A 26,721-nucleotide genomic window follows, 5' to 3' on the forward strand; every position below is an offset into this window, starting at 1 on the left:
GCGCAGCGCATCTCTCTCTCTCTCTTTAAGCCCCGCCCACACTCCTGGGAGGAAAGGAAGGGGAAGGCCAACAAGGCTGCTTCCTCCCCTCCCTTCAGCACGAAAAAGTGACGTCATCATCCGGGTTCTTCGCCGCCTCGCGCCGCGGGTCACAATGAGGGCCCCTCAACCGAAACGGCCGCCCGCTTCGGCAAGGCCCCGTTCGGCCTCCGTCGCCTCTTCCTCGACTGAAACAAGGGGAGGCCTAGTCCTCCCTCAAACAGTTAAGCGCAACGAAGCACCAACACACACCTCAGTAGTACACAAAAACACACACACAGAGGCCCACAACTGCCCACACCCCAAACGAAGGCGTCAACTGCTTCCTCTCTGCTTCTGAGGAGGGAAAGGGGCGGCTGAGGGGGAAAGGAGGGACGGAAGGGAGAGGATACGAAGGGAAGGGGTCACGCTCGCCGCCGCCGCCGCCGCTGTTTGGGTGCCTCTGCTGCGTGGAGTCGGAGTCTGCGCCGCCGCCGGCGGCCGAGCCTTGCTTAGAGCCGCCATATTGCCCTGACTCAAGACGCCTCTTGTCTCTGCCGGCGGTTGCTTCTTCTCGCATCCGGACTCAGAAGGAGAAAGAGAGAGAGAAGGAAAGAGAAAGAGCAAAGGAAGGAGAGAGAAGAAGGAGAAAGAAAGAAGGAAAGAAGAAGGAGAAAGGGACAGAAGGAGAGAGAAGGAGGAGGAGAAAGACACCTCTCTCCTCCTCTTCCTTCTCCTCCAAGGAAGTGAACGGATCTGGTTGCCCCGGCGGACGGGGAGGAGAAGAGTAACACAGCCACGCAGGCCCCAAAAGGGAAGAGAGCCAAGGAAGGAAGGAAGGCAGGCGAGGAGGGCCTCCTTGTTCGTCGCCGGTCCTAAAGAGAGGCAAAACTAGGGGGAAAGGGCCCCGGCGGCAACAAAAAGGAGTCTGGAAAGGAACAGAAAAGAGGAGAGAGGAAAGAGGAGAGGAAGGCCGAGGCACTTCCTGGAGAGGAGGAAGAGGAAAAGGAGGCGCCTTCGCAGCCACCGCCATCCTCGCCTCCCTCCCGGCATGAGACGTCGCCCCGCCGCCGGTGCCTTCTGCTGCTGCTGCTGCTGCTGCCGCTGCGGCTTCTGCCGCCTGGGATGAGAAACTCTCGGGCCACACCCGCCGCCGCCGCCGCCTCCTCCGCCGCCTCCTCCTCCCTCCGTCCCCCTCCTGCTCCTCCTTCTCTCCAGCAGCGGCTCCCGGGAGCGGAGCGGGCCTCGCCGCCACAGCAAGGACCAGCAACACTGGGAAGAGGGGAGGCTGCGTGGGGGTGAGCGAGCGGGCCTTGCCGGGGAGACGGGGGAGGAGGAGGAGGAGGAGGAGGGGAGCGGGGCTGCCTCGGCGTCTGTGTCTCTGGGGCTCTGTTTTGGACGGAGGAGGAGGAGGGAAAATGGCTGACGGAGGCGGCGGCGGAGGTAGCAGCTCCCGGCCTGGCCTGGCCTAGGCCTCGCCCACACCCCTCCTTCGCCGCCGCCGCCGCCGCCGCCGCAGTCCCCGGGAGGAGGAGGAGGAGGAAGGGAGGCCTCCTTGGGAAGACCGGTGGGTCCCTCTCCCTCTCTCTGTATACATATATATGGCACACGGGGAAGGAGGGAGGCTTGTGTCTCCCCTGCTGCGCAGATAGCTTCCTCGCCCGGCGCCGGTCCCCTCCTTGGCTGGCCCTCCTCCTCCTCCTCCGCTTCCCTTCCCTTCCCTTCACGCCAAACGCCATTACTGAGGCGGGGAGGGAGGGCCTAGGCCTCGGCTCCTGCCACTGCGCCAGGAAACGCAAGGCCCCGCCGGCCTAGATCCCGGCCGCCAGGAAACCCGGGGCCTTGGGCTGGAAACGCCGCTGTTGTCGCTGTTGTTATTGTGGGCCTCGGCCGGTGTCATGGCTGCCCTGCCCCCGGCCCCAGCCAAGCCTCACGGGGAGCCCTCGGAACTGGGTCTTCTCCGTTAGGAGGGGGACACATCCCTATGGGCTTCAAAGAACAGCAACAACAACAAGAAACCCCGCCTGCCTCGGTTAATGTCAGGAATGTACCTTATAGAGGGGCTTATATAATGCAAAGGCACGGCCTGTGCCTCTATAGGATATATATATGTGTGTGTGTGTGTGTGTGTATGTATAAATGTGTGTATATGGATATATGCTATAGGTGTGTGTGTCTATATGTGAATATATATGTGTGTGTGTTTATATAAATGTGTATGTGTGTATATAACACATACACATGCTATATACAAGTGTATGTATATGTGTATATATATATATATATATGCTATATATGTATATTTGCAATATGTGTTTGTGTGTCTATATGCTCTCTCTCTCTCTCTCTCTCTATATATATATATATGTTGTATATATGTCTGTATGTGTATACACACACACACACACACACACATTTTGTCTGGTTATTTATCTCGCTGGAAAAATACAGCTCCAACCCACACTGCAGAAATAATCCCGTCTGAGAGCGCTTTACCTGCCCTAACTCAGTGCTAGGGAATCCTGGGAATGGTTGCTTTGTGAGATACTGAGTGTTCTCTGTCAGAGAGAGTGCTGGGCCACAATAAACTACAGTTCCCAGGATTCCCCAGCACTCAGCCAGGGCAGTTCAAAAGGACCCAAATTGGGTTATTTCTGCAGTGTGTTTTGGACCCTGGTCTTCTAAGTATACTTCTGATTAGTCGGCCCTTATCAACATTCAGGATAGCTTTTGTAAAGCATTTAAGCGCCCTTAGATTGAGTTTTATTTTCATAAGAACTAGGAGGGAACTCTGGCACAGGATTGGAATGACGGCCGTGTTACTCAAGTGTTTTCTGTTTTAACGTTGTTATTAGAGCGTGTAATAATATTAGTTGGGTGTGAGCACAAAGGGAAATTCAAGGCTGCAGGGTTGTTGTTGTTTTTACACACTCATTTAGCCCCTTGAACTCTGTGAGATTTCTGAATAACATGCGTAGCGTTGGGTTATAAGAATAGCAAAGGTATTATGTGAGTGTTAGGATTTTAACGTACTTTTAAACCTGATTTCATCTCTGCAGTTCTGTCTTGGCTGCTCTGTCGGTATCCTAATTTCGTACCGCATATTCTAAGATGTGATTCAAATACAGGTTCTGTTTGGATGGACCTCTGTACTGACGTAGACTTAAAATGTGGGCGTGTGGTTCTGTACAGTTGGCAAAATCTAATACATAGGCAGACAAAGCTGTCTATCTCTTACAGTTATGTGGTATACCTGGGGTCAGCTTAAGCCAAAACAGCTTTTACTTGTTTTTATTCAGATGTATCACACATCCTTCTGTATCCAGAAAGGACCTTTTGGAAGGATAGGTTATAATAAAAGAGTCGTAGATTAAAAATTTAAAAGTTACTATTGCCTGTTACAGACAGGCCAAAAAAAGCTGCTTCGAGTCACTTTGGAGGTATGGTATTTCAATGATGCATGCGTCCTAAGAGTCCAAAAGCCGCACCAAAGCCACGCTCTGGTCCTAAGGACTGGAGTGCAGCTTTGGTGTGGCTTTTGGACTCTTAGGACTCATGCCTCATTGAAATACCATACCTCCAAAGTGACTCGAAGCAGCTTTTTTTTGGCCTGTCTGTAACAGGCCTATATGACTTAAGGAAATCAGAGGAAAATTAGCAACTTGCAAACCTAGTACAGATAGCTTTAAGGATTTCTTAAATGTTGGTGAGATAGACCCTTGAGTTGCTTTCTGAAATCTACCTCCCCCCTTTTTGAGGCAGGGGCTTCACTTTGGAAATTAAATTGCTGCCTCCAGTTACCAGACGGAATATTTCTGAGCACTTATAATTGCATTCAGCTGAAGATTTGTGAATTGCTTCAAACAGAATCATTAATATTGTATATAAACATAACTTGGAATAAGGTGCAGTGCAGTTTTCCAGTGTATAAAGTCCTAATGTATAATGTTTCCTTAAACGTAGAAGTGGCACTATTGGTTCGAAATTAGAAGGGTGTGTGCAGTGTGTTCAACTAATATTTATAATGGGCTGGTAAAGCGTTCGTACAGCAGGGTTCAAAACACATCGCAGAAATGATTCAGTTTGAGACCACTTCAACTGCTCTGGCTCAGTGCTAGGGAATCCTGGGAATTGTAGTTTATTGGGGCACCAGAGCTCTCAGAGAGAAGGCTAAATGTTTCACAAAACTACAGTTCCCAGAATTCCCTAGCATTGAGCAAGGGCAGTTAAAGTGGTCTCAATTATTTCTGCAGTGTGTTTTGGACCAGGGTAATTATTTTCAGCTTTTACATCCCCTCTCCATGTCACTCATAAATATAGATCAGGGATGGGGGACCCGTCTTTAAAATGCAACTCACTCCCATCATTCTTCACCATTGGTAATGCTGAGTAGGGCTGATGGTTATTCCAATCCAGCAAACTCTAAAGAGGGGAATGTACCCCCTACTAATAAACCCAGAATTTTTTTGTAAGTGTCTCTCTGTTATTAGTTCACTTCCAGTCTTTTCAGTATCTCACTAAATGTATCCTAATAAACATTTCCTCTTAACTTTGCAGTGTGGCTTTTCAAAGAACCAGTCAAGGAAAAAGAACAGAGTGCTTTGTTCTGTAGAACACCAGCTTTACAAGCATTATAATACATGCACATACAGCATTTATTAACTGTCTTCACCACTTCATTGTAAAATGAAGAATGTGGCATACAGATCCCAGAAAAATAAGACAATATTATTTTGTGAGCACACATATTTGTTTTCAAATTTCTGGCACAATTGGAAGGCCAATACTATAAACACCTATACTTGGGGAAAGAAGTGGCTGCGTTCTCAGTAGCAGTCTTTGTAACTGAAATTTACATGGGTCTTTTGTGTAAGGTTGTCAAAGTAGCATTTATATTGGAATAATGGAGCACATTTCAGAATTATTTTCCAACAATAACCAGTCAAAAACATTTATTGCAGCCATTAAAAATAGTTATCTGCTAAAACAAAAAAGTATTCTGGATTATGATGCTTTAAAAGCTAGTATTGAAATAATTTACTGTTTTGAAGGGGGTGCAGACAACATAATTTATTGTAGATTTATTCTCTCTCGCATTGATTTTCTGAGAAGTCTTCTTGAATACTGCTTGGTATTTTTTAAAAATCCATTGTACAGCTTTCTAGGAAAGGGTTACAGCATTTTTTGTATTTTTGAAATGCTGATCAAATCCAGATAATTAATTTACATGTAATACATTAACGTGTCAATCTCTGGCCATTTCCTATTATGACAGGAAATGTCTGTCTGTAGAGTCTGTGGTCCAAAACACACTGCAGAAATAACCTAGTTTGACACCTTTAACTGCTCTGGCTCAGTGCTAGGGAATTCTGGGAACTGTAGTTTTGTGAAGCATTTTGCCTCTTCTGTCAGAGAGTTCTGGTGCCACAATAAACTACAATTTCCAGGATTCCCTAGCACTGAGCAAGGGCAGTTAAATCATTCTCAAACTGGAATATTTCTGCAGTGTATTTTGGAAATCTGTGTAGCGAGAACATAGTACTCAAATCTGCAGTTAGTTAGAGATATTCAGATATTTTTCTTTTTTGACATGTTAGGTGTGTGTCCATAGTTACGTCCTAAGTTCAATAAGATGTCTTTGGAATTGTGGTTGCCCAGTTTCTATTTAGATCTCAGTTGCTTCTGTTGGGAAGCAAGTTCCTTAATGTATTAAAACTTTTCAGGGTATGAAATCTGGAATGCAGCACTTGAGTTAAACAGTTGTTGGGGCAAGAGAGCAACAGAATAGAAAACTGTTTTGGTCCCCCCCCCCCATATCTTTCTCTTAAGTTTTTGATTGCCTTGTCATGAGACTGAGACAGAACATTTAGTATCTGTTTAGAAATAGGTTTACTTTAACTTCCTTTAAATAATACTATACATTGCAAAGGGCTGTTGGTTCACTAACATTTTACTAGGTATCTACAAAAGAAATTATTTAAATAATTTCCAGTCTTTTAACTATATTCATTAATGGTAGGTAGGTCTATAGTACTCCTCAGGAGGTGTTCCATGTATTAAAGTCAGTCCTTCTAAAACAAATAATAAATCAAACAGTGCAGCACTTAGGAGACTAATGCTGCTTGCTTACTTAACATTAATTTTAACAGTTAAATCCTATTGCTTTTTTGGTTCACTAATATTTTTGTTGATGATACCTGATTACTATCTTGTGTCTGGTTCTGGTCTGATGTTCTGTGGATCCCCCCCCCCTTTTTTTCTCTTTTGTTTTTGTTCAGTGTTGTCTGCTTGTCATTCTTTATCAACTACCGTATTTTCTGGCGTATAAGATGACTGGGCGTATAAGACGACCCCCAACTTTTCCAGTTAAGATATAGAGTTTGGGATATACTCACCATATAAGACTACTCCTCTTCCAACGCACACCAAATTAAAAATTAAAAAAACATCAGATTTGATTTCAATATGGTAATTTTAATTCAAATGACATGTAGGTTCTTAGCAGGAAACTTTGTTGTATACAAAGCTTGTTTGGATTGGTCAGCTCTCCCTGCCTGCCCAGCCCTCCCTGTCTCCAAGACTATCAGAGCGGTAGCTGCTTTCATACGATTGTTGAATACGTTGGGGATGTGGCCGCGGCCGTTTTTGAGCTCCCCCCACCATATGCGGCGACCTCAGATTCTCCAGTCTGGCTCAGAAGTTTCAGCACCTGCTCTATAAGATGACACCCGGCGTATAAGACGATCCCCGACTTTTGAGAAGATTTTCCTGGGTTAAAAAGTAGTCTTATACGCCAGAAAATACAGTACTTTGTGATCCATAGCTATATGAGTAAATTACATTCTCATTGTTATTTTGTCTGAATCTGTTTCAGTTGCAGGATTCACAATCCACTTTTTGAACTCTTAAGCCTACATAAGTTGGACAGTTATGTTATTGTGCATTGTATATTATGCACAATAGGAACTCTTCTGTTCCTTTGCCTGGTCTTTAGATTTGTTTAAATTAAGTTCTGCAGCAGTTCTTACAACCAAGAGACAGTACAGTTTTTGTCCAGTCAGAAGTTATTATAATGTGTATGTTGTCTTTTAACACTTTGTTATGCTGGTGTCAATTCAGGAACAGTGGATTTAAATTTTTCTGCAGTTTCTATATTTTGATGTATATATCCTTTGATGTGTTAGGTCTGTAGCAATATATTTAGTTCTTGTTCAGGGGGGATTTTCTTTTGAAACACTTGAGTTTTATCTAAAATATATTAGTTTATGTGAACTAAGAAAAAGTTTCACTTGAACAATAACTATGCTTCCAGGAATTACATTTCTCCCCTTCAAAATCTTTGGTATGATGGAATTTTCCCCCAGTGTTTTGTGTTGCAAGATGGCATGCTTTCATTTTGACATTTCACCTAATTCATCCTGCAGACATGTTAGGCAGTGATCTGGTGTAGAAGACTAATTTTTCATTTTGGTTAGAGTGTGTTGATAAAAAAAAGTTCTTGTTATGTATATGGCTATGACTGGTTGAATAGCTTGGTAGTTTGGGCCTTCTTGCAGTTTCAAACATAACTTGCCTATTTCAGTGCTATTGATTTAATAGTTACACTGTTTGGTTGAATGAATGTATTTAGAATGACTTGTATATTGATGTTTCTTTTTCTGCTTAACAGTGTTAATGAGTTTCCCATACCTGGAATTCTGGAATTCAAAATATTCCCCAAACAAAAACTTGTTCCATGGGTGGTAGTGACACCTTTGCTATCTGATGGTTCAGTGTACACAAACTTAATTTCATGAACAAAATTATTTAAAAGTCAACATTGGTTTCAGAGAAACAAGTCATGCCTGATCTCTTTCTTTGATAAAATTACCAGCTTGGTAGATGAAGGGAATGCTGTGGCTATAGTATATCTTGATTTCAGTAAGGCCTTTGACAAGGTTTCCCATGACATTCTTGCAAACAAGCTTGTAAAATGTGGGCTAGACAAAGTAACTGTTACATGGATTTGTAATTGGTTGACCGGCTGAACCCAAAGGGTGCTCAACAATGGCTCCTTTTCATCCTGGAGAGAAGTGACCAGTGGGGTCCCACAGGGCTCTGTCCTGGGGCCAGTGTTATTCAACATCTTTTATCAATGACCTGGATGACAGGATTGGGGGCACTCATCAAATTTGCAGATGAAACCAAATTAGGAGGAATAGCTAATACTCCAGAGGACAGGACCAAAATTCAAAATGACCTGAACAGACTATAAAGCTGGGCCAAAGCAAACAAAATGAAATTCAGCACGGAGAAATGTAAAGTACTGCACTTAGGGCGGAAAAATGAAATGCACAGACATAGGATGGGGGACACCTGGCTGAATGAAAATACATGTGAAAGGGATCTGGAAGTCCAAGTAGACCACAAGTTGAACATGAGTCAACAGTGCGACGCAGCAACTAAAAAGGCCAATGCAATTTTAGGCTGCATCAATAAAAGTATAGTGTCTAGATCAAGGGAAGTAATAGTGCCACTATATTCTGCTCTGGTCAGGTCCCACCTGGAATATTGTGTCCAGTTCTGGGCACCACAATTCAAAAAGGACATTGAGAAACTGGAGCGTGTCCAAAGGAGGGCGACTAAAATGGTGAAGGGTCTGGAAACCATGCCCTATGAGGAACGACTTAGGGAGTTGGGGATGTTCAGCCTGGAGAAGAGAAGGTTAAGAGGTGATATGATAGCTCTGTTTAAATATTTGAAGGGATGTCATATTGAGGGGGAAGCAAGCTTGTTTTCTGCTGCTCCAGAGAACAGGACCCGGAACAATGGATGCAAGCTACAGGAAAAGAGATTCCACCTCAACATTAGGAGAAACTTCCTGTCAGTAAGGGCTGTCCAACAGTGGAATAAACTTCCTCGGAGTGTAGTGGAATCTCCCTCTTTGGAGGTCTTTAAACAGAGGCTGGATGGCCATCTGCTGGGGATGCTTTGATTTAGATTTCCTGCATGGCAGGGGGTTGGACTGGATGGCTCTTGCAGTCTCTTCCAACTCTATTATTCTATGATTCTATGAAAATATTGTATAAAATTACCTTAAGCTTATGTGTATAAAGTGTATATGAAACACAAATGGATTTTGTGTTTAGACTTGATCTCATATCCAAGATATTTCAATATGTATGTATATGCAAATACAAGTATTCAAACAAACAAAAAAATCTGAAACCCAGAAAACCTCTGGTCCCAAGCATTTTGGATAAAGGAGATTCAACCTGTACCATATCTTTAGATATCTTTTAATCATTCAGTTGTATGAATTTCTAAGTTTTTGGTAACGCTGTGTAACTTGTAAATAAAAGCAGTGGTTTCAACAGATCTATTTTCAACCGATACTGAAAATACTTTGTTAGCATGACTGGTGGATATTCTTAGAAACATGTGTCCTGTCCACTTTTACAGGTGGCAATATCTAGTTGGAGCAGGTGTCTTATGGACTGATCTTAAATACTCTCCTCTGCTATTTCCCTCCAGAGTTTTGGACTTGCCAGGCAACTAGAGGAAGGTTTGGCTGGCTACTGACTGAAACCATTGTGGACTTCTATTCCAAAGTCTTCTGTATTTACTGTCCCTTTTTGTACTGAAAAGTGTGCTAGATGTGAAATTGCCTTTCAGTATTAGTTTTGGAGTTTTGCTACTCTGTTTTTCCTAATATTTGCCTATTTGAATGCTAGTGTGAATAGAGATGCTTTAATTTAGAGACGTATTTAAGACTTCCAAGGCTCTATCATAATGTAACATGTTGGAAGTAAGGGTTCTTTTAATCACACAGTGGTGCAGTGCCTGATGTATTAGTTACTAGGCTAATTTCTATGACTGTCCTAAAACATGAACAGTAAATGCTTAGTATGGGACAGCTAAGCACTCTTTTTTATTTGGGCTGACTTGGTGGCAGATCTTGGGACACTTGAAATGTTGTATTGTGGGGCTGTTCTTATGGATTTTCTTAAAGGCTAAAGATGAAACAGAATGATGAAGGAGATTGCTTGGTGACTTATTATAACATAGGCTTTTGATTGGAATGATCTTGCTAGTCTTTCCATTGTGATATGAAACCTCTGCATACATGACAGTTTTGATTTCTGTTGGGTTTAGTATAGGAGATCAGCCACTCTTTTCTCTACATGTGAGAGAAAGGTCTTATACATTTTATTCATTTGTTTCATTTACAACATATATGCCTTTTAACCATAAAGCTTTTTAGAGCAGCTCACAAAAATAAAACCAGATTTATAGCCAGATGATATTGCCATCACAGTGCTGGAGACTATTAAGGATCCAGGCATTAAAGAGTTTTCTTTCTGAAATTAATGGGATATTATTCAGAAAGCCTTCCTTCAGTTCTCTAATTTCATGGAGAACTTGAGAGAGGAGAACCTGTATGCTAATCAATATTGGTGGATTTGTGGGGAAATGATCTGAAGGATCATCTCTTTTTACACTAAGAGGAGTACTACCAAGGAAGTGAGGAAGGGGGTTCTGTGTAGACAGCTTGTTTCTTGATGTTCATGTTTTCCTTTGAAAAAACACATCTTTAAAATTCTGCCCCACCTGATTTTGGATGAATTGCTGAACTATAGAAACTCAGAAATAAGTATAACTAGAGTATAACCATATTCCAGCCATGATATCTGGGCATCTAATTTGTATATTATACAAATTATGATAATTATGCATATTATAATTTGCATTCTGACTGCATATACAACATATTAATCATCGTATTTTTCTACATTATGTTTAAACCGTGGCATAGTGGTTTGAGTGTTGGACTACAATTCTGGAGACTGGGATCAATTCCCAGCTTGCAAGTCCTTGGGCAAGTCACATGCTCTCAAGCTCAGGGAAAGACAGTGGCAAGCCTCCCCTGAATAAATTTTGCCAAGAAAAACCCATGGTAGGGGCACCATAAGTCAGAAATGACTTGAAGGCTCTGAACAACAGCAAACCAGAACCAAGTTGAGCTGTTTTTCCTTCTTTCTCTCTCTAGCTGGTGTAACTAGAGGGAGGCTTCCAAGCAGCAACAGTGTGTAGGGACTCCCTTTACTCTCTCAAGGCTATTTCAAAGTGAGATTTCACTGTGCTGCCTAGCCCTACGCTCCAGCTGCCGACACTGACCACACAACATAAGGCCATCTCTACTTGCTTCTTTTCCCTTTCCTGCCTTCTGGGCCTGTTGTGGAAAGCGGGGAGAGAATATAAGAAAAGGATGGCAATGCTATGCCTGTTCAGTAGCAACTGCAGCCTTAAGGGCAGGATGAGGCTCCCGCCAGTGCCAGTCTTGCATGATTTCCTGCTTCATCCCACTGTGCTTCCAACAAAGGAGAAATCCAGGATTTATTGCTTCAACTGGGCCAGCCGGCTGGGACATTTTTTAATCCTGTCAATCTGGGATTTTCCAGATTTTCTGGGACAAGTGGCAACCCTAAACAAAAACAACACTTTCAGTGATTATTAAAAATAGTGGCAACACAGTCCCAAAGTCCAGCTGTAAGTCATATGAAAATAGTAAAAATTATGGTCTAGTTTTAGAAACAAACTCAGTGAAAAGTGGTTAAAATTGTTTTCCTTGGGTATTGAACTGAAAAACTGTCTGGGTTACTACAGAGAAAGTTGTGCTGTGCAGAACATGTGGGAATGAGCAAATCTAAAGCTGTGCTTTCTCTGCTATCTTGAAGGAAAGATAATCTCAAATATGCAAGGAGCGTGCAGCCTTGGCCACAATGATGCTCTCTACATACAACTTTTGGATACTGAGATCTAATAGTTCTATTGGGTATAGAATTATGTTCCAGGAACTGGACTACAGTAGGCCCTTAGTATCCACTGAGATTTGGTACCAGGACACACACACCCCAATACCAAAATCCATTGATGCTCAAGACCCATTCTGTACAGTGGTGTAGTAAAATGGTATCCCTTATATAAAACTGCAAAATCAAGGATTGCTTCATGGAATTTCTTTTTGCAGAGGGGGGATATTTTCAAACAGTGGATGGTGGAATTGTTGGATATGGAAGGCCAGCTGTATTAGACTAAATAGTCATTTTATGATTCAGTTTTTTTTTTTGTGGTGTCAAGTCATTTCTGAGATATGGAGACCTTAAGGTGACCATATCATGTGGTCTTCTTGACAGTAGATGTTCAGAGGCTGTGTTGGCATTTGCCTTCCTCTGAGGCTGATGGAGTGTGACCTGCCCAAGATCACCCAGTGAGTTTCTGTGGCTGAGTAGGGATTGAAATCCTGGTCTCCAGAGTTCTAGTTCAATGCCCAAATAGCTACATCATGCTGGTTCTGCATGATTTGTTGTAGAATATATTTTTAAAAATATGTTTATCTCACTTTATGTCCAGAAAACCTCAGAGCAGCATCTTGGTCTTGCAGCAACCCTGTGGAGTAGATATAGGTGCTGTACAGACCAGCCAAATGGGCCGGCATCAGGGTGGAGTGGGGGTGTGGCAATTCTGCTGGGCAGATGGTTGGCGGATCCACGGTGTTTCTTTGGTGCAGAGTTTAGACATGCTGCACTGAAGAAACACAGTAAGACCACCACAGTGGTGGCAAGGGCAGCTTTTTTCCACTCCCAAAAGGAGTGGTATTTTGCTACTTTTGGGGTGGTGGTGGAAAAATGCTGGATTGGGGCTGCTGCGTGCGGTTCCTGTGGCCCTGATCCGGCGAGCAAAAGGGCAGGAGCAAGCTGCTCCTTTGGGGCCATTTGTAGAGGCACTAAGTTCAGTGACTTTTCCAGGATTCTTTGATGAAGTGGTAAATTGAACTTGAATTTTTTCACATTGGAACAACAGTTTTCCTAATGTGCCAAAGTATCTGTTCTTAATTTCTACTTGATTCAGTTTCTGTTCATGTTGTGTTTGAAATGTTAATACAGTATTTGATCCTGCATGGTGGAGAGTACTTGGAGAGAAAAAAGGGTTGTTAATTTTTTTTCTTTTAAAAATGATTTTGGGTTTATTTTATTTTATTTTAGGATTGTAAACTTCAGTTGTATAGAACAAATACTGTATTGTAAATTGATAACTTTTACTGTTGTTATATACAGTATTGTCAAGTCAACTCCAACTTATGTCGACCCAATCCAGACTTTTTCTTGGCAGGATTTCTTCAGAAGAGCTTTGTCATAGAATCATAGAATAATAGAGTTGGAAGAGACCACAGGGGCCATCCAGTCCAACCCCCTGCCATGCAGGACATCACAATCAAAGCATCCCCGACAGATGGCCATCCAGCCTCTGCTTGAAGACCTCCAAGGAAGGAGACTCCACTACACTCCGAGGGAGTTTGTTCCACTGTCGAACAGCCCTTACTGTCATTGCCTTTCTCTTCCATCCCTTTGTGCCTTCATGTCGTTTCCCTCTTATATACAGTGAAAACAGCATTAAACACCACTGACATTAATGAGTCTTGAATACATAGACTTGTAGTCAGGTCTAGGCCCAGCAGATGAGGAAAAGCCCTCCCTCCATCCCAGCTGCCACTGCTGTGGCCTTAGAGGGGGAGAATAGCAGCCAGTATATGCTGGACTTAATCTCCTCCTTCCCTGTCATCCCCTTTTCCTTGTGTTTCTTTTTAGATGGTAAGCCTGAGAGCAAGGAACTCTAAAAGTGTAAACCACACATCACCATGTACACTGATGGTGCTATATAAACTAATGATAATAATAATAGTAGTAGCAGCAGCAATGATAATCTACACAGGACTGGAAACTTCACATTTTTCAAATTTTGAGATCACAGTTGTTATCTATTTTGCTGGAACATGTCAGATAAACATCTTGTGCAAAATTATCTGTTGTTTGGGTTGTGGACTATCATACTGGAAGTTCAGAGAATAAAGACTTTAACAAATAAATGCTGTTTGCATTTATGTAAGGAAAATGGAACAGGAAATTTCTGGAGTTATTGCAGGAAAAAGTATGCAGTACTAGTTATGGACATAATTTCTTTAAGTTTTGCTTCCTGTTTTATTCACAATTTCAAATCTAAACTTCATTAGAACATTTGATCAAACTTTTTGTCTGCTGTCATTGTGTACACTGGCTAATTGTAATTATTAGTAAGGTTTTTGCTATCTGCAGCAATAATGATGTATAGGGACAGATCAATAATGTTGTGTAAATTCACACAATTGTTGGGTGTGTTAACCATGGCTGCATTCATTCAAATGCATTTGTTTGTATGGCTGTGGAGAACTGCAGAATTCATAAGTAGACTACTTTTCAGCTTTTTTTTCTTTGTTAGCCCTGTACTATCTGATACCTTCTAACCTGTTGATTTCAGTTATACAGTTGGCCTGCCCCTTACGCGGGCTTGCCTTCCATGACTTGAGCTCATGCAGAAAGCAAGCCCGAATAGAAACAATGGGGCACGTGCACCATGGTACGCCATGGGAGCATGCCCAATTATCCTTAATGGGATTTGAGCATATGATCAATTCCCCTTATGCAGTGTGGGATGGGGTGTCTGGAACGGATTCCCCACGTAAGGGGCTGGACAACTGTACCATCAGGAGTTGGTAACAGTGTAAGTGTGGTATAGAGGTTTGAGAATTGTGCTAGGACACTGGGAGACCAGAGTTTGACTCCCCAGTCAGCTGTGGAATCTCTCTGGGTGACCTTGGGCAAGTCACACCCTCTCAAACTAGGGAAAGCAATGACAAACCTCTTCTGAATCTTGCCAAGAGAACCACTAGGATAGAGTTGCCTTATATTGAACTTGACATGAAAGGACTATTCAACAATGGTGCAAATGCCTTCTTAAATACAAAATCCGTGAAACATAGGAGCTGTATGCATGGACCAAAAAGCTGGTGTTCACTCCAGCCTGGCATCCTGTATGGATGATACTGCCCATTATCCCTGAGCTGGGATTAGCCAGTCCGGACCCCAGTTTGGTATCCCCATATCAACCACAGCCCAAAGTGCCCTTAATGTGGGCCAAAAAGACCAGCTGTTTGTGATGTTTTTTCCTGGACACTGTGCCACGATGGCCAGGAGATCATACGGGCCTACACGGCCCTTACCTTCTGCCACTGTTTCATCCCCTGCTGTTGCTGATGACATTAGAAGGGGTGCCCTGTTTCTTCCCTTGTGGGCTATGGCAGGAGTTTTCAGAGCACATGCAAGAACAGAGGCAGGTAAGGTGGCGGATTGACTGACCCAGGTTGGACCCATAGGCAGATTGACTGACCCAGGTTGGACCCACGGGTTGGCCCGTGGTATCCTGCCTGTCTGTTTAGGCCCCATAATCTTTCCAAGATCTGAAAAAAATATAAAAAAATAAACACTTTCTTCAACTGAAGCAGTCGATTCACAATTTCAGCCCTATGAAAATTAAAACTTCCTGCATAATAGAACAAAACAAGTGGCCTGCCGTAAAAGGTTGCCGTGTAGAATTTTCCAGTTGTGGATTCTAGTCAGCCCACAAGACATGAAGTCTAGTCGTAACCGACCGTAGGAGGTGATGCTCATCTCCATTTCCAGCATTGTCCGAAGGCTGATCTGGTGGTCATGTGACCAGCATGACTGCACCAAACACTACTACCTTCCCACCAAAGTGGTACCTATTTATCTACTTGTATTTGCATGTTTTTGAACTGCTAGGTTGGCAGAAGCGGGGACTAGTGATGGGAGCTCAGCCGACCAGGCAGCACTCAGGCCTCAAACTGCCAGCCTGCCTCTCTTGCAATTGACAGAGTCAGTAGCGTACTTAATTCCAATTCCCTTTTCCATTCCCCCAGGGTTTTAGTATTCAGTAGTTTCCCACCATGCTCAGTCTTCACATTACAAGTGGCCCTCCTTATCTACAGATTTTTTTTTTATCTACAGATTCAGGTGTGCATGGATTAAAAGTGTTTTTTTAAAAAAAATAAATAAATTCCTAGAAGCAAACCTTGATTTTGCTATTTTATATAAGGGAGACCATTTCATTATGCCATTGTATTTAAGGGAACTTGAGCATCCATGGATTTTGGTATCCGTAGGGAAGGTCGTGGAACCAAAACCAAGCAGATACCAAGGGCCCACTGTATCGTGAAGTCGAAGGCTTTCATGACCAGCATCCATAGTTTTTTGTGGGTTTTTCGGGCTATGTGGCCATGTTCTAGAAGAGTTTATTTGTGACGTTTGTGAAGATGCCAGCCACAAATGCTGGCGAAACGTCAGGAATAAACTCTTTTAGAACATGGCTACATAGCCCAAAACCCCCACAAAAAGCCCACTGTATTGTTTTGCAGATTTTCCTCTCAAGTTTTTTTTACTCCTAATGATTTATGAACATCTGCAATCTTTGAGGCTTCCCCAAACCTGTAGATGGGGAAAAACTCCAAGACAAACATTAAAGGAAAAGACTATAATACAGAGGAATTGTGTATATGTACCTTCAAGTTGCCTGTCAACTAATGGCAACCCCATTAATTTCATAGGGTTTTCTTAGGCATGGAATACTCAGGTGTAGTTTTTCCAGTTCCTTCCTCTGAATTATAGCCCATAGCACCTGGTATTCATTGACCATCTTGCATCCAAGTACTAACCAGGGCTGACCCTGCTTAGATTCCAAGTTCAGACAGAATCTGGTGCTTTTAGAGTATTTAGGCAATTTATAGAGTGGATACCTAATAGAAATGAATGAAAGTAAAGTTAGCAAAGAATGTGAGGAACAAGAGACAAAGATAGTCATTATTATTTATGACACCCTGTGTGATTACTGTATTAAATTAAGTTGAAACTTGAGAATGCTAATATTTGTACCACACCTTAATATTTCTGCTTGTTTAATTTAGGAAGTGCTCAGTGTGTGGAGAGCCTTTTATTTCTCATATGTACTTGATAAAAGGGGGGGATGCTCCAACACTTTTTGCCTCCTTCAGAAAGGTGCTGTAATATATGGAGAGTCAAGTATTCACATACACCAAGTACTGTATGTATTCATGTATAAATTTGCATCATGTATAAGTTGAGGGCAGATTATGGGATGAAAATTATGGATTTTGATATGACCTATGGATATGTTAAGGCTAAAATTTAGGGGCACGTAACCAAGGATGTATAGGAGGAAGCAAAGGAAAACAATGCCAAAGAACTTAAAAATTTCAGCAGACATAGCTGTTTGTGCTCACTCTAAAGGCTGGATGGATGAAAAGGGAACTATGGGAATTGGTGGCTGTGCATTGTGTAGGAGAGTGACCAGGTGCGGGTGAGGCTAAGAAAATGCACATGTGTCAAAAAGGATGCAAAGGAAAGTTAAGGTACAGGATTAATTGTAAAAAAATAAACCACCTCCTCCTCTGAGTAGAGTAGTGAAAGGCGAGAGCTTAATTTGTCCTGGGAGAACCTAAAAAAACCCACTGGCCCCCTCTACTTTCTCAATGCCTATTTGAGGGGAAGTGCCAAAGAGCCACTGCTACCACTATGTTACCACCCAGGGATTCAAAAATGGCTGAGAGAGTAAAGGGTGTTGGTGTTTTTGTTTTTGTTTAGCTTCTTCTGGGATGGACTAAACTCTTGCCTTTTGCCACTCTAATCAGAGAAGTGGATGGTTTCTTTTTTGATAAAAGTTAAAGTACAGTATTTACATGATCCGTGAGTAAGTCAACCCAAGTTTTTGGGATCGATTTTTTGACTGCTATTTCTAGACTTTTACATGAGTATATACAGTAATCTTCGAGAGGGTTCTGAAAGTATAGTCCAAAGTGCTTTGAATTGTGACTTGCTCAGGAGGATTCAGAATTGACGCTTTCAGTGCGTTGTAAATGATAAATAGTAGAATTTGAAATGTTGTTTCAAGATATCCATTATATTTGTCGCCTTTGAAAGAAGTAAACTTTCAGCATCTTGGTAAAATAGCAGCAGTTCATTGTCATGGTTATCTGAAACTATTCTTCATTGCTTTATTTTTTGGATGAGTGATTACTGAACCAGTGATGTGCCAGTCTTGTTTCTAAAATTGTTGATTTATGAAGTGAACTTTCTGTTTTTTCACAGTTTAGATGATAGTTCTGTAGTTCCTGGGGTGGTGTCCCAGAAGCTAAAACTCCTTAGCAAGATTTGAGATGGTGCTCTGTTGTCAAAGGTCTGACATCAGAGGAGGAATTGTGATCAGAGCTCAGGCAAGTGCAGAATTCAAAACCCTTTTGCCCTCTGCCCCCAACACTGGGGTAAACCTAGGCTAGCCAAATGGCTCTCTAAAAGTGTCCCTTCCATTGTTTGTAGTGGGTGTGATTTAACAAAACAAAACAAAAGTGAAACCCTGGAGGAAAGGAACAGTGAATGCAGCTCCTTCTCTTCTGCCTGGCTAGCAGGAGTTAGGCGGGGCTTAAGAATCAATTCTCTGACCTAGCTGTGGGATTGCTCTGTAAATGTAATTTCTATGTAATAGTTTTTAAAAGTGTGAAAGCCAGGTGTCAAGTCAAAACTCAGGGCCTTAACACATTGCAAAAGGACAGGGCCCAGCAATATAGAAGCGGCTTTCTGCTTATCTCCCCATACGACGTCGTCTAATTCTGTTCCCCTTCCAGAGGGCTATGGTTGTAAAAGTGTGCCTTTCGTCAAATGGATTTTTCCAGTGAAACACAACGCACACTTTTATTATCGTCTCCCTTGGAAATAGAATAGAAGTGCTTTGAGGTCATGTGAAGAGATAAATAGTTGCTTCTATCTTGCTGCCTCTTCTTACTTTTGTAATGCAGCAAGGATGTTAGATGAATAAACCTGTCAAATTTGACTTTTTCTCTAGAAGTTTTGGTAACGTAGATGAACTCCATTCCTTATTAAAACATAAATAATTGTATTACATATTTTTAGTATTTCAGATGTATATATTTTCATATAGGTTTGTGTAAAATGCTAAAAATTTAACAATTTCAGAAAATAAGAAGGTAAAAATGGCCAATCAGTAACATACTTGTAAAAGGCATTTCATCTTCTTGGAAACTGTACCATCTTCTCTTTTGAAACTTTCAATAAGGTAGCTCACCAGGAGCACCCTTCTCTTGAACAGTTGTTTACTCTGACAGTTGGCTTACTCCTAGATATCAGTGAAAGGTGTGCAAGAATTAGATGGCGTGCAAGAATTAGATTGTTTTTAAAATACAGAACATCTAGACAGTTGCCTTATGAACACATTCAGTTCTTTGCATTGTGCCCACTAAGCCATAAACTGTAGGTTGTAGTTTTTTCTTTGTCCAGTTTTAGGGAAGAATTTCACCCAATAATAATCTGTGTCCTTAAACATAGAGCCTATCACCTCCACAAGTTATTTCACAAAGATTTGCTTATTTTTTTCCTGAACATTGCAGAAATGTAATATTACACTTAGTTATATTTTTATAAATATGTGTATTGATTTAGTGCTGGCTATTTTCACCTCTAAATAAATGAGGGTTTTGCAATTAATGTGGTCCTCTGGAAACTAAGAGTCAAGAAGATTGTTTGAGTAGTTGTATAATTTATAAAAATTAATGAGGGGGCTCAGTTGTAGAGCACATGCTTTGTACGCAAAGGTCCTAGGTTTGGTCCCTAGCACAGTGGTTCCCAAATGTAGGCCTCCACATGTTGTTGGACATTGACTCCCAAAATCCTTGGTAGAAAGTCATCAACATCTGAGGACCCACATTTGCAAACCACTGCCCCAGCATCTTCTGCTAAAAGGATCTGGTAGAACTGACAGGAAAAGTACAGGAAAAGTTCTTGTCTGAGAGTCTGGTGAAGCTACTGCTAGTCATTAGTTCTCCAGTACTGGACTTCTGTTATCTAGATTTAGGAGCCTGGTGGCTGTACTGCAGCCACTCACTCACAAACCACAAGGATGTGAGTTCAATAGATTTATAGCCCACCTCTCAAATGGATGATGTTCAAGATAGCATACACTATATTGCTATAACAAAGAGATGCATACTTAGTATAAGGCACTTTCAATATGTTCCTGCACTCTAGGTATGGAAAACACAATGGAGACAATTGATGAAGGAAATGAAAAGAGAACTAAGATCAGTTTTCTTCCTTGTTTCATCTTGCCATATAAACTTTTAACACAAATTCCAGCTTGCTTTTTTATCATCAGTTGTTATTGGATGGATTTCCCATCTTCAAGGAGTGCCGCTAGAGGGAGCTAGCAAAGTGTTCTTTGAATCTTAATGTGCTTGCTTCTTTCATTAGTAAGAAACAGCTGCTGAAAGAAGAGATAAAGGAACTTGCTAGTGTATCTGTATTTTAGTCACTAAATTTGTTGTGGAAACAGACACAGCATTCACATTTTTTCCTTGCAACACATATTTGTTAATAAACACACTGAGAAATATTAAAACAACACAGAATGTAATACAATTAATAAACTCTAATGTTGCCCTTGAGAGCGATCATTTCAGCATGGACCACCTCTGAATAATTTTGTTTTATTAATATGCTTTCCTGGAAATGGATAGACTAGCTGTAATGGTATCATAAAATGCTAGTTGTTGATAGGTGAATGATGCCTTTTCCAAATATGAATGGTCAAAGGCACATGCGTGTATTTGTTTTATCCTATAACATCTTTTTAACACACTTTCTATTATCTTATATTGTTTCTTAATATTGACATTGCTCTATTTTTTTGTTTTTTTTCCTTCCAAAAACATATTCATGTCAGTGATTGTGAACTAGCTAAAACTGTATTTTGAGAGTAAACTTTTTTTTAAAAAAAACACAACAAAAATAGTAAAATGTGGAGTTGGGGGGGGGAAACAAGTAGCAGTAGATCTGATCCATTGAAAAAATTGTAGTTGCCTAATCAACAAGTGATTAGACAACTGCAAACTGTGTTACTATAAATTAGTTATAGTGCAGCACACATAAATTATTCCCATTAGAGTGGCTGAAAGAAGTGGAATGGTGTATTTTCCCACTCCTTAAATCAGAGTGGTGAAAATGCATTCCTCCAGATGTTGTTGGACTGCACCTCACTTCACCTGAGGCAACATAACCAATAGTGAAGAATTGATATTTTTTAAAATACTTTATTCATAATACAAAATGCAAAATCTTGCAATCATAAAATAATGGTATAAAAATTTCATGTCATTAAAACTTATTAAAATTTTATACAGTTCAATTCATTTAAAATAAAGAATTGTTATTATTATATTATAATATATTAATATCCCGCCTTTCTCCCAATATAGGGGACTCAAGGTGGCTCAGAGTTGCAACTTCTGAAAGACTTCACTTCACCTACTGTCATTTGATTAAATCCATCAAATTCATTGTTAAATGGACTGAGCTGCAGACACCACCTCTTTCTCTTCTTCACTTTCAAGTATGAGCCAGTGATCATCACATTCTTTTCAAGTATCAGTTGATACTAAATGTTTCAGCTGTATCTTTGTCCTTAGCACAACCAGTTCTCAGCATGTGAGCCATTGTTGCCCACCTTACATTGCTCTCCACTTTCATACAGGGTCTGTATAAACTTAGAGGTGCTCAGAGGTGGCTTCAGTACTAACTGCACAAGAAATGTGGAAGGAGTCTAAGGCACTCACAACACTGAATATTGCTGGATACAGAATAGTCACCTGTACTTCAGGCCTATGAAGTTGTTTCCAGGAAGGAACCTGAAGAGAGCACATCTGGGTTGCATGCCACTGATTGCCAAATCTAGGTTGAGGAGAGTTGAGCTACCTTAAGCCAGCTGAGGCACAGAACATTGAAAATAGGGGGAGAGACATGGAAGGTTTGTCTTGATTAATTGAGGCTATAATTTTGATAGATGCAAAATATTTTAATTCTTTGATATTAGTATCACTTCAGGCATATCACTAGATAGTTTTCTACATGCTACTGCCTCTCAACTTTAATCACTCCTCTCCTGTGTCTTGTCTTGGGAGTTTGTTGTAAGGATTGTCACTTGGTCTAACAGTTTGCTGCTCAATCATGCATTTAAATTTGGGGTCAGTGTTTTCTTTGTTTCATTGTTTTCAAAGTAAGGCAAAGGTTTTACACTTTTACACTTGCTTTAAAAGATACTTTGGTGATAGGTATTGACTTTTCAGTACTAACATGGTAGTAAGGTAGGATCAGTTAGCTACACCAGGCATTTCAGATTGTGAGTCACTAGGCATTTCAGATTGTGAGTTAAAAGCTAGCATGTAGCAATTGTAAAATTAACACAGGGTTTATTGTGGAAAAGCATACATGTCTTTCATAGAATTGAAGTGTTCAGCACCACAAAAGGTTCTCAGCTGTTTAGGAAGTATATATAAGTACTGTACTCTTTCAAATTGGACAGATTGCTTTGATCACCTTGGTAGATTATGCATATGAGAAACAGAACAGGAGGAGTATGTCCCTGTTGATTCTACCAGACCTTTCTATGGCTTTTAATCCTTGTAAAGTATCTTTCTGGGCTAGGCTTTGGAAGCATCACTGGGGAGTGAATTGAGAAGTTGATGCTGGGAGGTGTGAGGTGGTTGCACTCTGTGATGCCATAGCTTTTGATCTCTGGTATCCCTCAGGTTTCCATCTTGCCTCATATGCCACTCAGCGAAACTGTTGGGACAGATAATTTGGAGTTCTGGTTTTCAGGGTCTGCAGTATGCTGATGACACTGAACTGTTACCTTCTCTTTCCTCTTGCTCCTGGTTCCTTTGTTCCAAATCAGTGACTGCTGTCTCTTATGGACTTAATAAAGGCAAATAAATCCTTTTCAGAAAATCTTAATCCAAATGGCATCTGTTTCTGGTGAGCTGAGAGGCAGAACAGGGAATAGGAATTCAAATGATTTTAGATAGAATGAGACTTTCTTTGAAGAATAAAATTTGTTGTTTCTGTGTACACTTGGATTACATTTGTGCAGTTAAGGCTAGTGTACCAACTGGGCTTGTTCCTGGATGTATCTTATCTAGTTTTGGTGACACATGCCTTGATTGTGTCCTGTTTGGACTGCTGTTCATCTAAAGATCCAAAAGAAATCTGCATTAACAAATGTTATGTGAATTTATCTAATTCATGGTGATTAATGGACTGTTAGACTATTAATGGAAGCATGCATGTGTCTGTTGGTTTATTGTCATCAGAAGAAAGTAGCATATATTATTATGCCTCTCCCTACATAATCCACCCCACACTCTCAAAATATCTGGGAAGAATTTATTAGAACCACAAACAACCAGATTGGTAACGACTTCCCAAAGAACTTTTGTCTCTGCTGCTCCTAAATTATGGTACGACCTGCTGGAGGAGATCCATCTTATTACCACCCTGGATGCTTTTAAGAGGGCAGTCAAGACAGATCTCTTCCAGCGTGCATATCCATCTGACTCGGTTTACTTTTATGTTTCATTCCTTTATTATGATAGTGAAATATTGTGTACTATGATAAGGTTAGCCTTTTTATCTGAGCTATTGCTGCATGTATTTTATTGATTTTATTGTTGTGTGTATTTTATTCAGGTTGTAATCCCACGTCAATCCACAGGGAGAGGTGGGAAATATAAATAAAATTTATTATTATAAAACAATTACAGCTTTAAAATTTGTATCATACAAAACCTAAAAATATAATTAAACTAACAATTGAATTAAAAGGCCATTAAAAAGAAAATAACAAATAAACAGTACTGCTCATTTTGAAAGGCCCTTTCCCCCTGAGCAATCAGCTAATCAAAGTTCATCTGAAACAACAATGTCTTCACCTGCCTACAAAATATTTGAGGGGGTAGATGTATGAGTGTAGACAAAAGAATGAATAGGGCTGCTTTCTTTTGCATATTCAAGTTTAGGTTTAGAACAAAATTAATAATTTGTCTTAAATGTATTTGTTTCAGGTTATGCAATGGTCTCAGCAGGATGGCTTGTTCTTGAGTTGGAGCTTTTTAAAACAGATGTATGCTGGTACTTCAACTTTATTAAGCGGACTATAAGTTTTTCTCTCTCAACAACTACATAAACAGACAAAATTGCAAAAATCTGCCCTGTTTCGAGTATGACAGCCACGACCCGTGGCTCTCCAGTTGGAGGGAATGACAGCCAGGGCCAGGCTCCTGATGGACAGTCCCAGCCCCCTCTCCAGCAGAATCAGGTATGCTGTATAGTCATCCCAATAATCAGATTTAAAAATGATTGAATGTACTGGTCTGTATTTATAATAAAGTACTTAAACTGTAGATTGATCATAATAATAAATTCGAATAGGCATGTATTGCTAGCTACAAAACCCTTACTGCTGGGGTGGGCAGCTGCCAGGTACTAGAAGGCTACATTGGCTCCCCCAGGGGTCCTTAGACGGCCAACTCCTTCTCATTTTAAAAAAAATGTTCTTGCTAAAAATGGTCATTTATTTATGGATTTCAAGAGAAGGCTTCTCCTGGGCCTAAAATGTGAGATGGATGCTGGGGATCCTTGAGGCCCTTAAATAGCCCTGCAGGGCTGCAGTCCATGGACCACACTTTGAATATCCCTGCACTTTGCATATCCCTGCCTTACAGTCTGTAATATTTTCTGTGAATATTTATTCTCACAGATTAACATCTTCTAACTGAGATTATTCATTTTGGATTGGCCTCACTAAACAAATATTTGCACTTGCCAAGACCTTGACCTTTCTTTTGTACTGTTGTTCAAAAGGAGCCATCTTGAGGTCAAGACTGGTTTTGAACAAAAGATCTTCAGAAGCAGAGTCTCTGCAGCATCTAAAGCAAGAATAAAGCAAGAAGATTGTCTCTTGTAGGGAACTAGAGAAAAGACTTAGCACACTACGGCCTGTTACAGACAGCCAAAATAAAGCTGCTTCGAGTCACAGTGGAGGTATGGTGTGTCAATGATGCATGCGTCCTAAGAGTCCAGAAGTCGCACCAAAGCCACGCTGCAGCCCTAAGGACTGGAGTGTGGCTTTGGTGCGGCTTCTGGACTCTTAGGACGCATGCATCATTGAAACACCATACCTCCACTGTGACTCGAAGCAGCTTTATTTTGGCTGTCTGTAACAGGCCTACATGTTATTTAGCTCAGTTGTGCATGGATGCCTGTTTATTAATAGCATTACTATTTTAATTATCACTGCTAGCAATTTTTACATTTCCATTCCCTCTGAGTCCAAAAATATATTTATTCGTTTATATGGATTTGTTAAACTGTTTTTACCCTTGCATGTATCCGGTGAACTCAGGGTGGCATACAATAAAAAATAATTTAAACATTTTAAAACAATTTAAGATGTGAAGCAGTAACAATATGTGCCAGCTGAGATCACTGATGGAGTGGATTGCAGTCCCTGAAACCTATGACATAGTAATAAAACCTGTTGGTGATTAAAGGTTCTACGGTACTGTTATTTTTGCAGGAATCTGGTCGTTGATGAGGGAATTTTTTTTTAAAAAGCAAAAAGCTGGCTTTTCTACCCCATCACAGCTGGAAGCTGGCTTTAAGCTGCTCTAGTGGCATGTGGCGTCTAAACGCCATGCTGCCAGAGCGCCTGGAAGTTGTCCCATGTGCAAATAGCCAGGCAGTTTCTGGGCAGCTTGGGAGCATGCAGTGCAAAGGGGTGGTGGTCTGTTTTGCCCCATACTTTCTCTGCACAGTGAAAAAGCAGTAAATTTATACTATTGTTAAATGCATTGATGTCTTAGCAATTTTATATTACTTCAGATAATTGAAGGAAGCTAACTACCACCATGCCCATTTCTGTTGTTCCTTGTCTTCCTGCTGTTTTTTTAATTTCTTTATTCTTTTATCATTCCATCATTTTTGTCACATGGTAACAAGCTTGAAGATATAATAATAATAATAATAATAATAATAATAATAATAATATGTTTTATTTATATACCGCTATTCCAAAGATCATAGCGGTGAACAGCAAGTAAGCTAATTAGCATGTAAGCTAATTTGCCCCCAACAGTCTACATCAAGGAGAGCTTACTTCATAAAGTAGTGTAACATTTAAAGTTTGGCTTTTGTACCTCATGAAGAATGTTTTGTCCCAAAAGCTCAGAAGATTGACAGTGTCATTTTTTTCATCTTTTTTCTCTTCTTTAAGTTAGTAGCTTGAATCTGAGATGGAAATCATAGAAAATACAGAAACAATTGTCTTTTGTTAAAACAATATAGCTCTTGCTAGGAAACACTAAGGTAACTAGAAGGTCTTTTCCTTGTTGCTGCTGCCAGTGGTAGTTAAAGAGAAACAGGGTGATGAAAAGTGTTTTTTGCTCAGCTAGGAGCATGCTTGGACTGCAGAGTGATTGCCCAATTGAATGAGTTATAGTACCTTGGATTGATCTGAGTTTTTAAAGGAGGTTTTCAGGTTATGCTAGATCGCATTTATGCTTTTCCACGTGTTAAGAGTTGGGACCTAGAAGCAAAGAGACTATGCTGAAGAATTTTTTTATTTAATTGTGGAAAAGCTTGTGTATTTGAAACAGAGAATTAAATTAAATGCTCTGGGAAAGAGGACATATGGAAATGCTATACATTAAACGACACACTATAAGCAAATGTGAAAAAATAAGAGGCATAAGAAATTTCTGTTGTGGCTAAAGGGTAATCGAAGAAGTGAAAAGGTGGTGAGGCAGAAAAAAGCAGTCTATCCTTGAAGATTATTTTAAGGGAACATTAGAAAGTAATTAAGGTGTACTGTGACTCCTTAATTCCAAAAAACCTGGTTAGGGAAGCAAACAAGAAA

General features: G+C 40.8%; 1 protein-coding gene across 4 annotated transcripts in view; it reads left to right on the forward strand.

The window, feature by feature from the left end:
- The first annotated feature begins 431 nt into the window (after positions 1 to 431).
- Positions 432 to 26,721, forward strand: part of LOC149319510 (ubiquitin carboxyl-terminal hydrolase 9X) — a 105,249-nt gene continuing 78,959 nt past the window's right edge. Inside the window, exons 1-3 of one of the 4 annotated variants that reach the window (XM_089511858.1) lie at positions 432 to 1,316; positions 21,230 to 21,363; positions 23,870 to 24,123. In XM_089511858.1, the coding sequence (XP_089367984.1) occupies positions 24,028 to 24,123 (96 nt within the window). In that variant the 5' untranslated portion in view covers positions 432 to 1,316; positions 21,230 to 21,363; positions 23,870 to 24,027. Of the gene's footprint in view, positions 1,317 to 1,554; positions 1,586 to 21,229; positions 21,364 to 21,397; positions 21,778 to 23,869; positions 24,124 to 26,721 lie in introns of those variants that run through there. The other 3 variants (XM_089511857.1, XM_089511860.1, XM_089511859.1) reach the window with 3 other exon arrangements.

This window comes from Sceloporus occidentalis, unplaced genomic scaffold (assembly GCF_023333645.1).
Source record: "Sceloporus occidentalis isolate IW3139 unplaced genomic scaffold, rSceOcc1.0.p SCAF_2, whole genome shotgun sequence".
NCBI classification, from domain to species: Eukaryota; Metazoa; Chordata; class Lepidosauria; order Squamata; family Phrynosomatidae; genus Sceloporus; species Sceloporus occidentalis.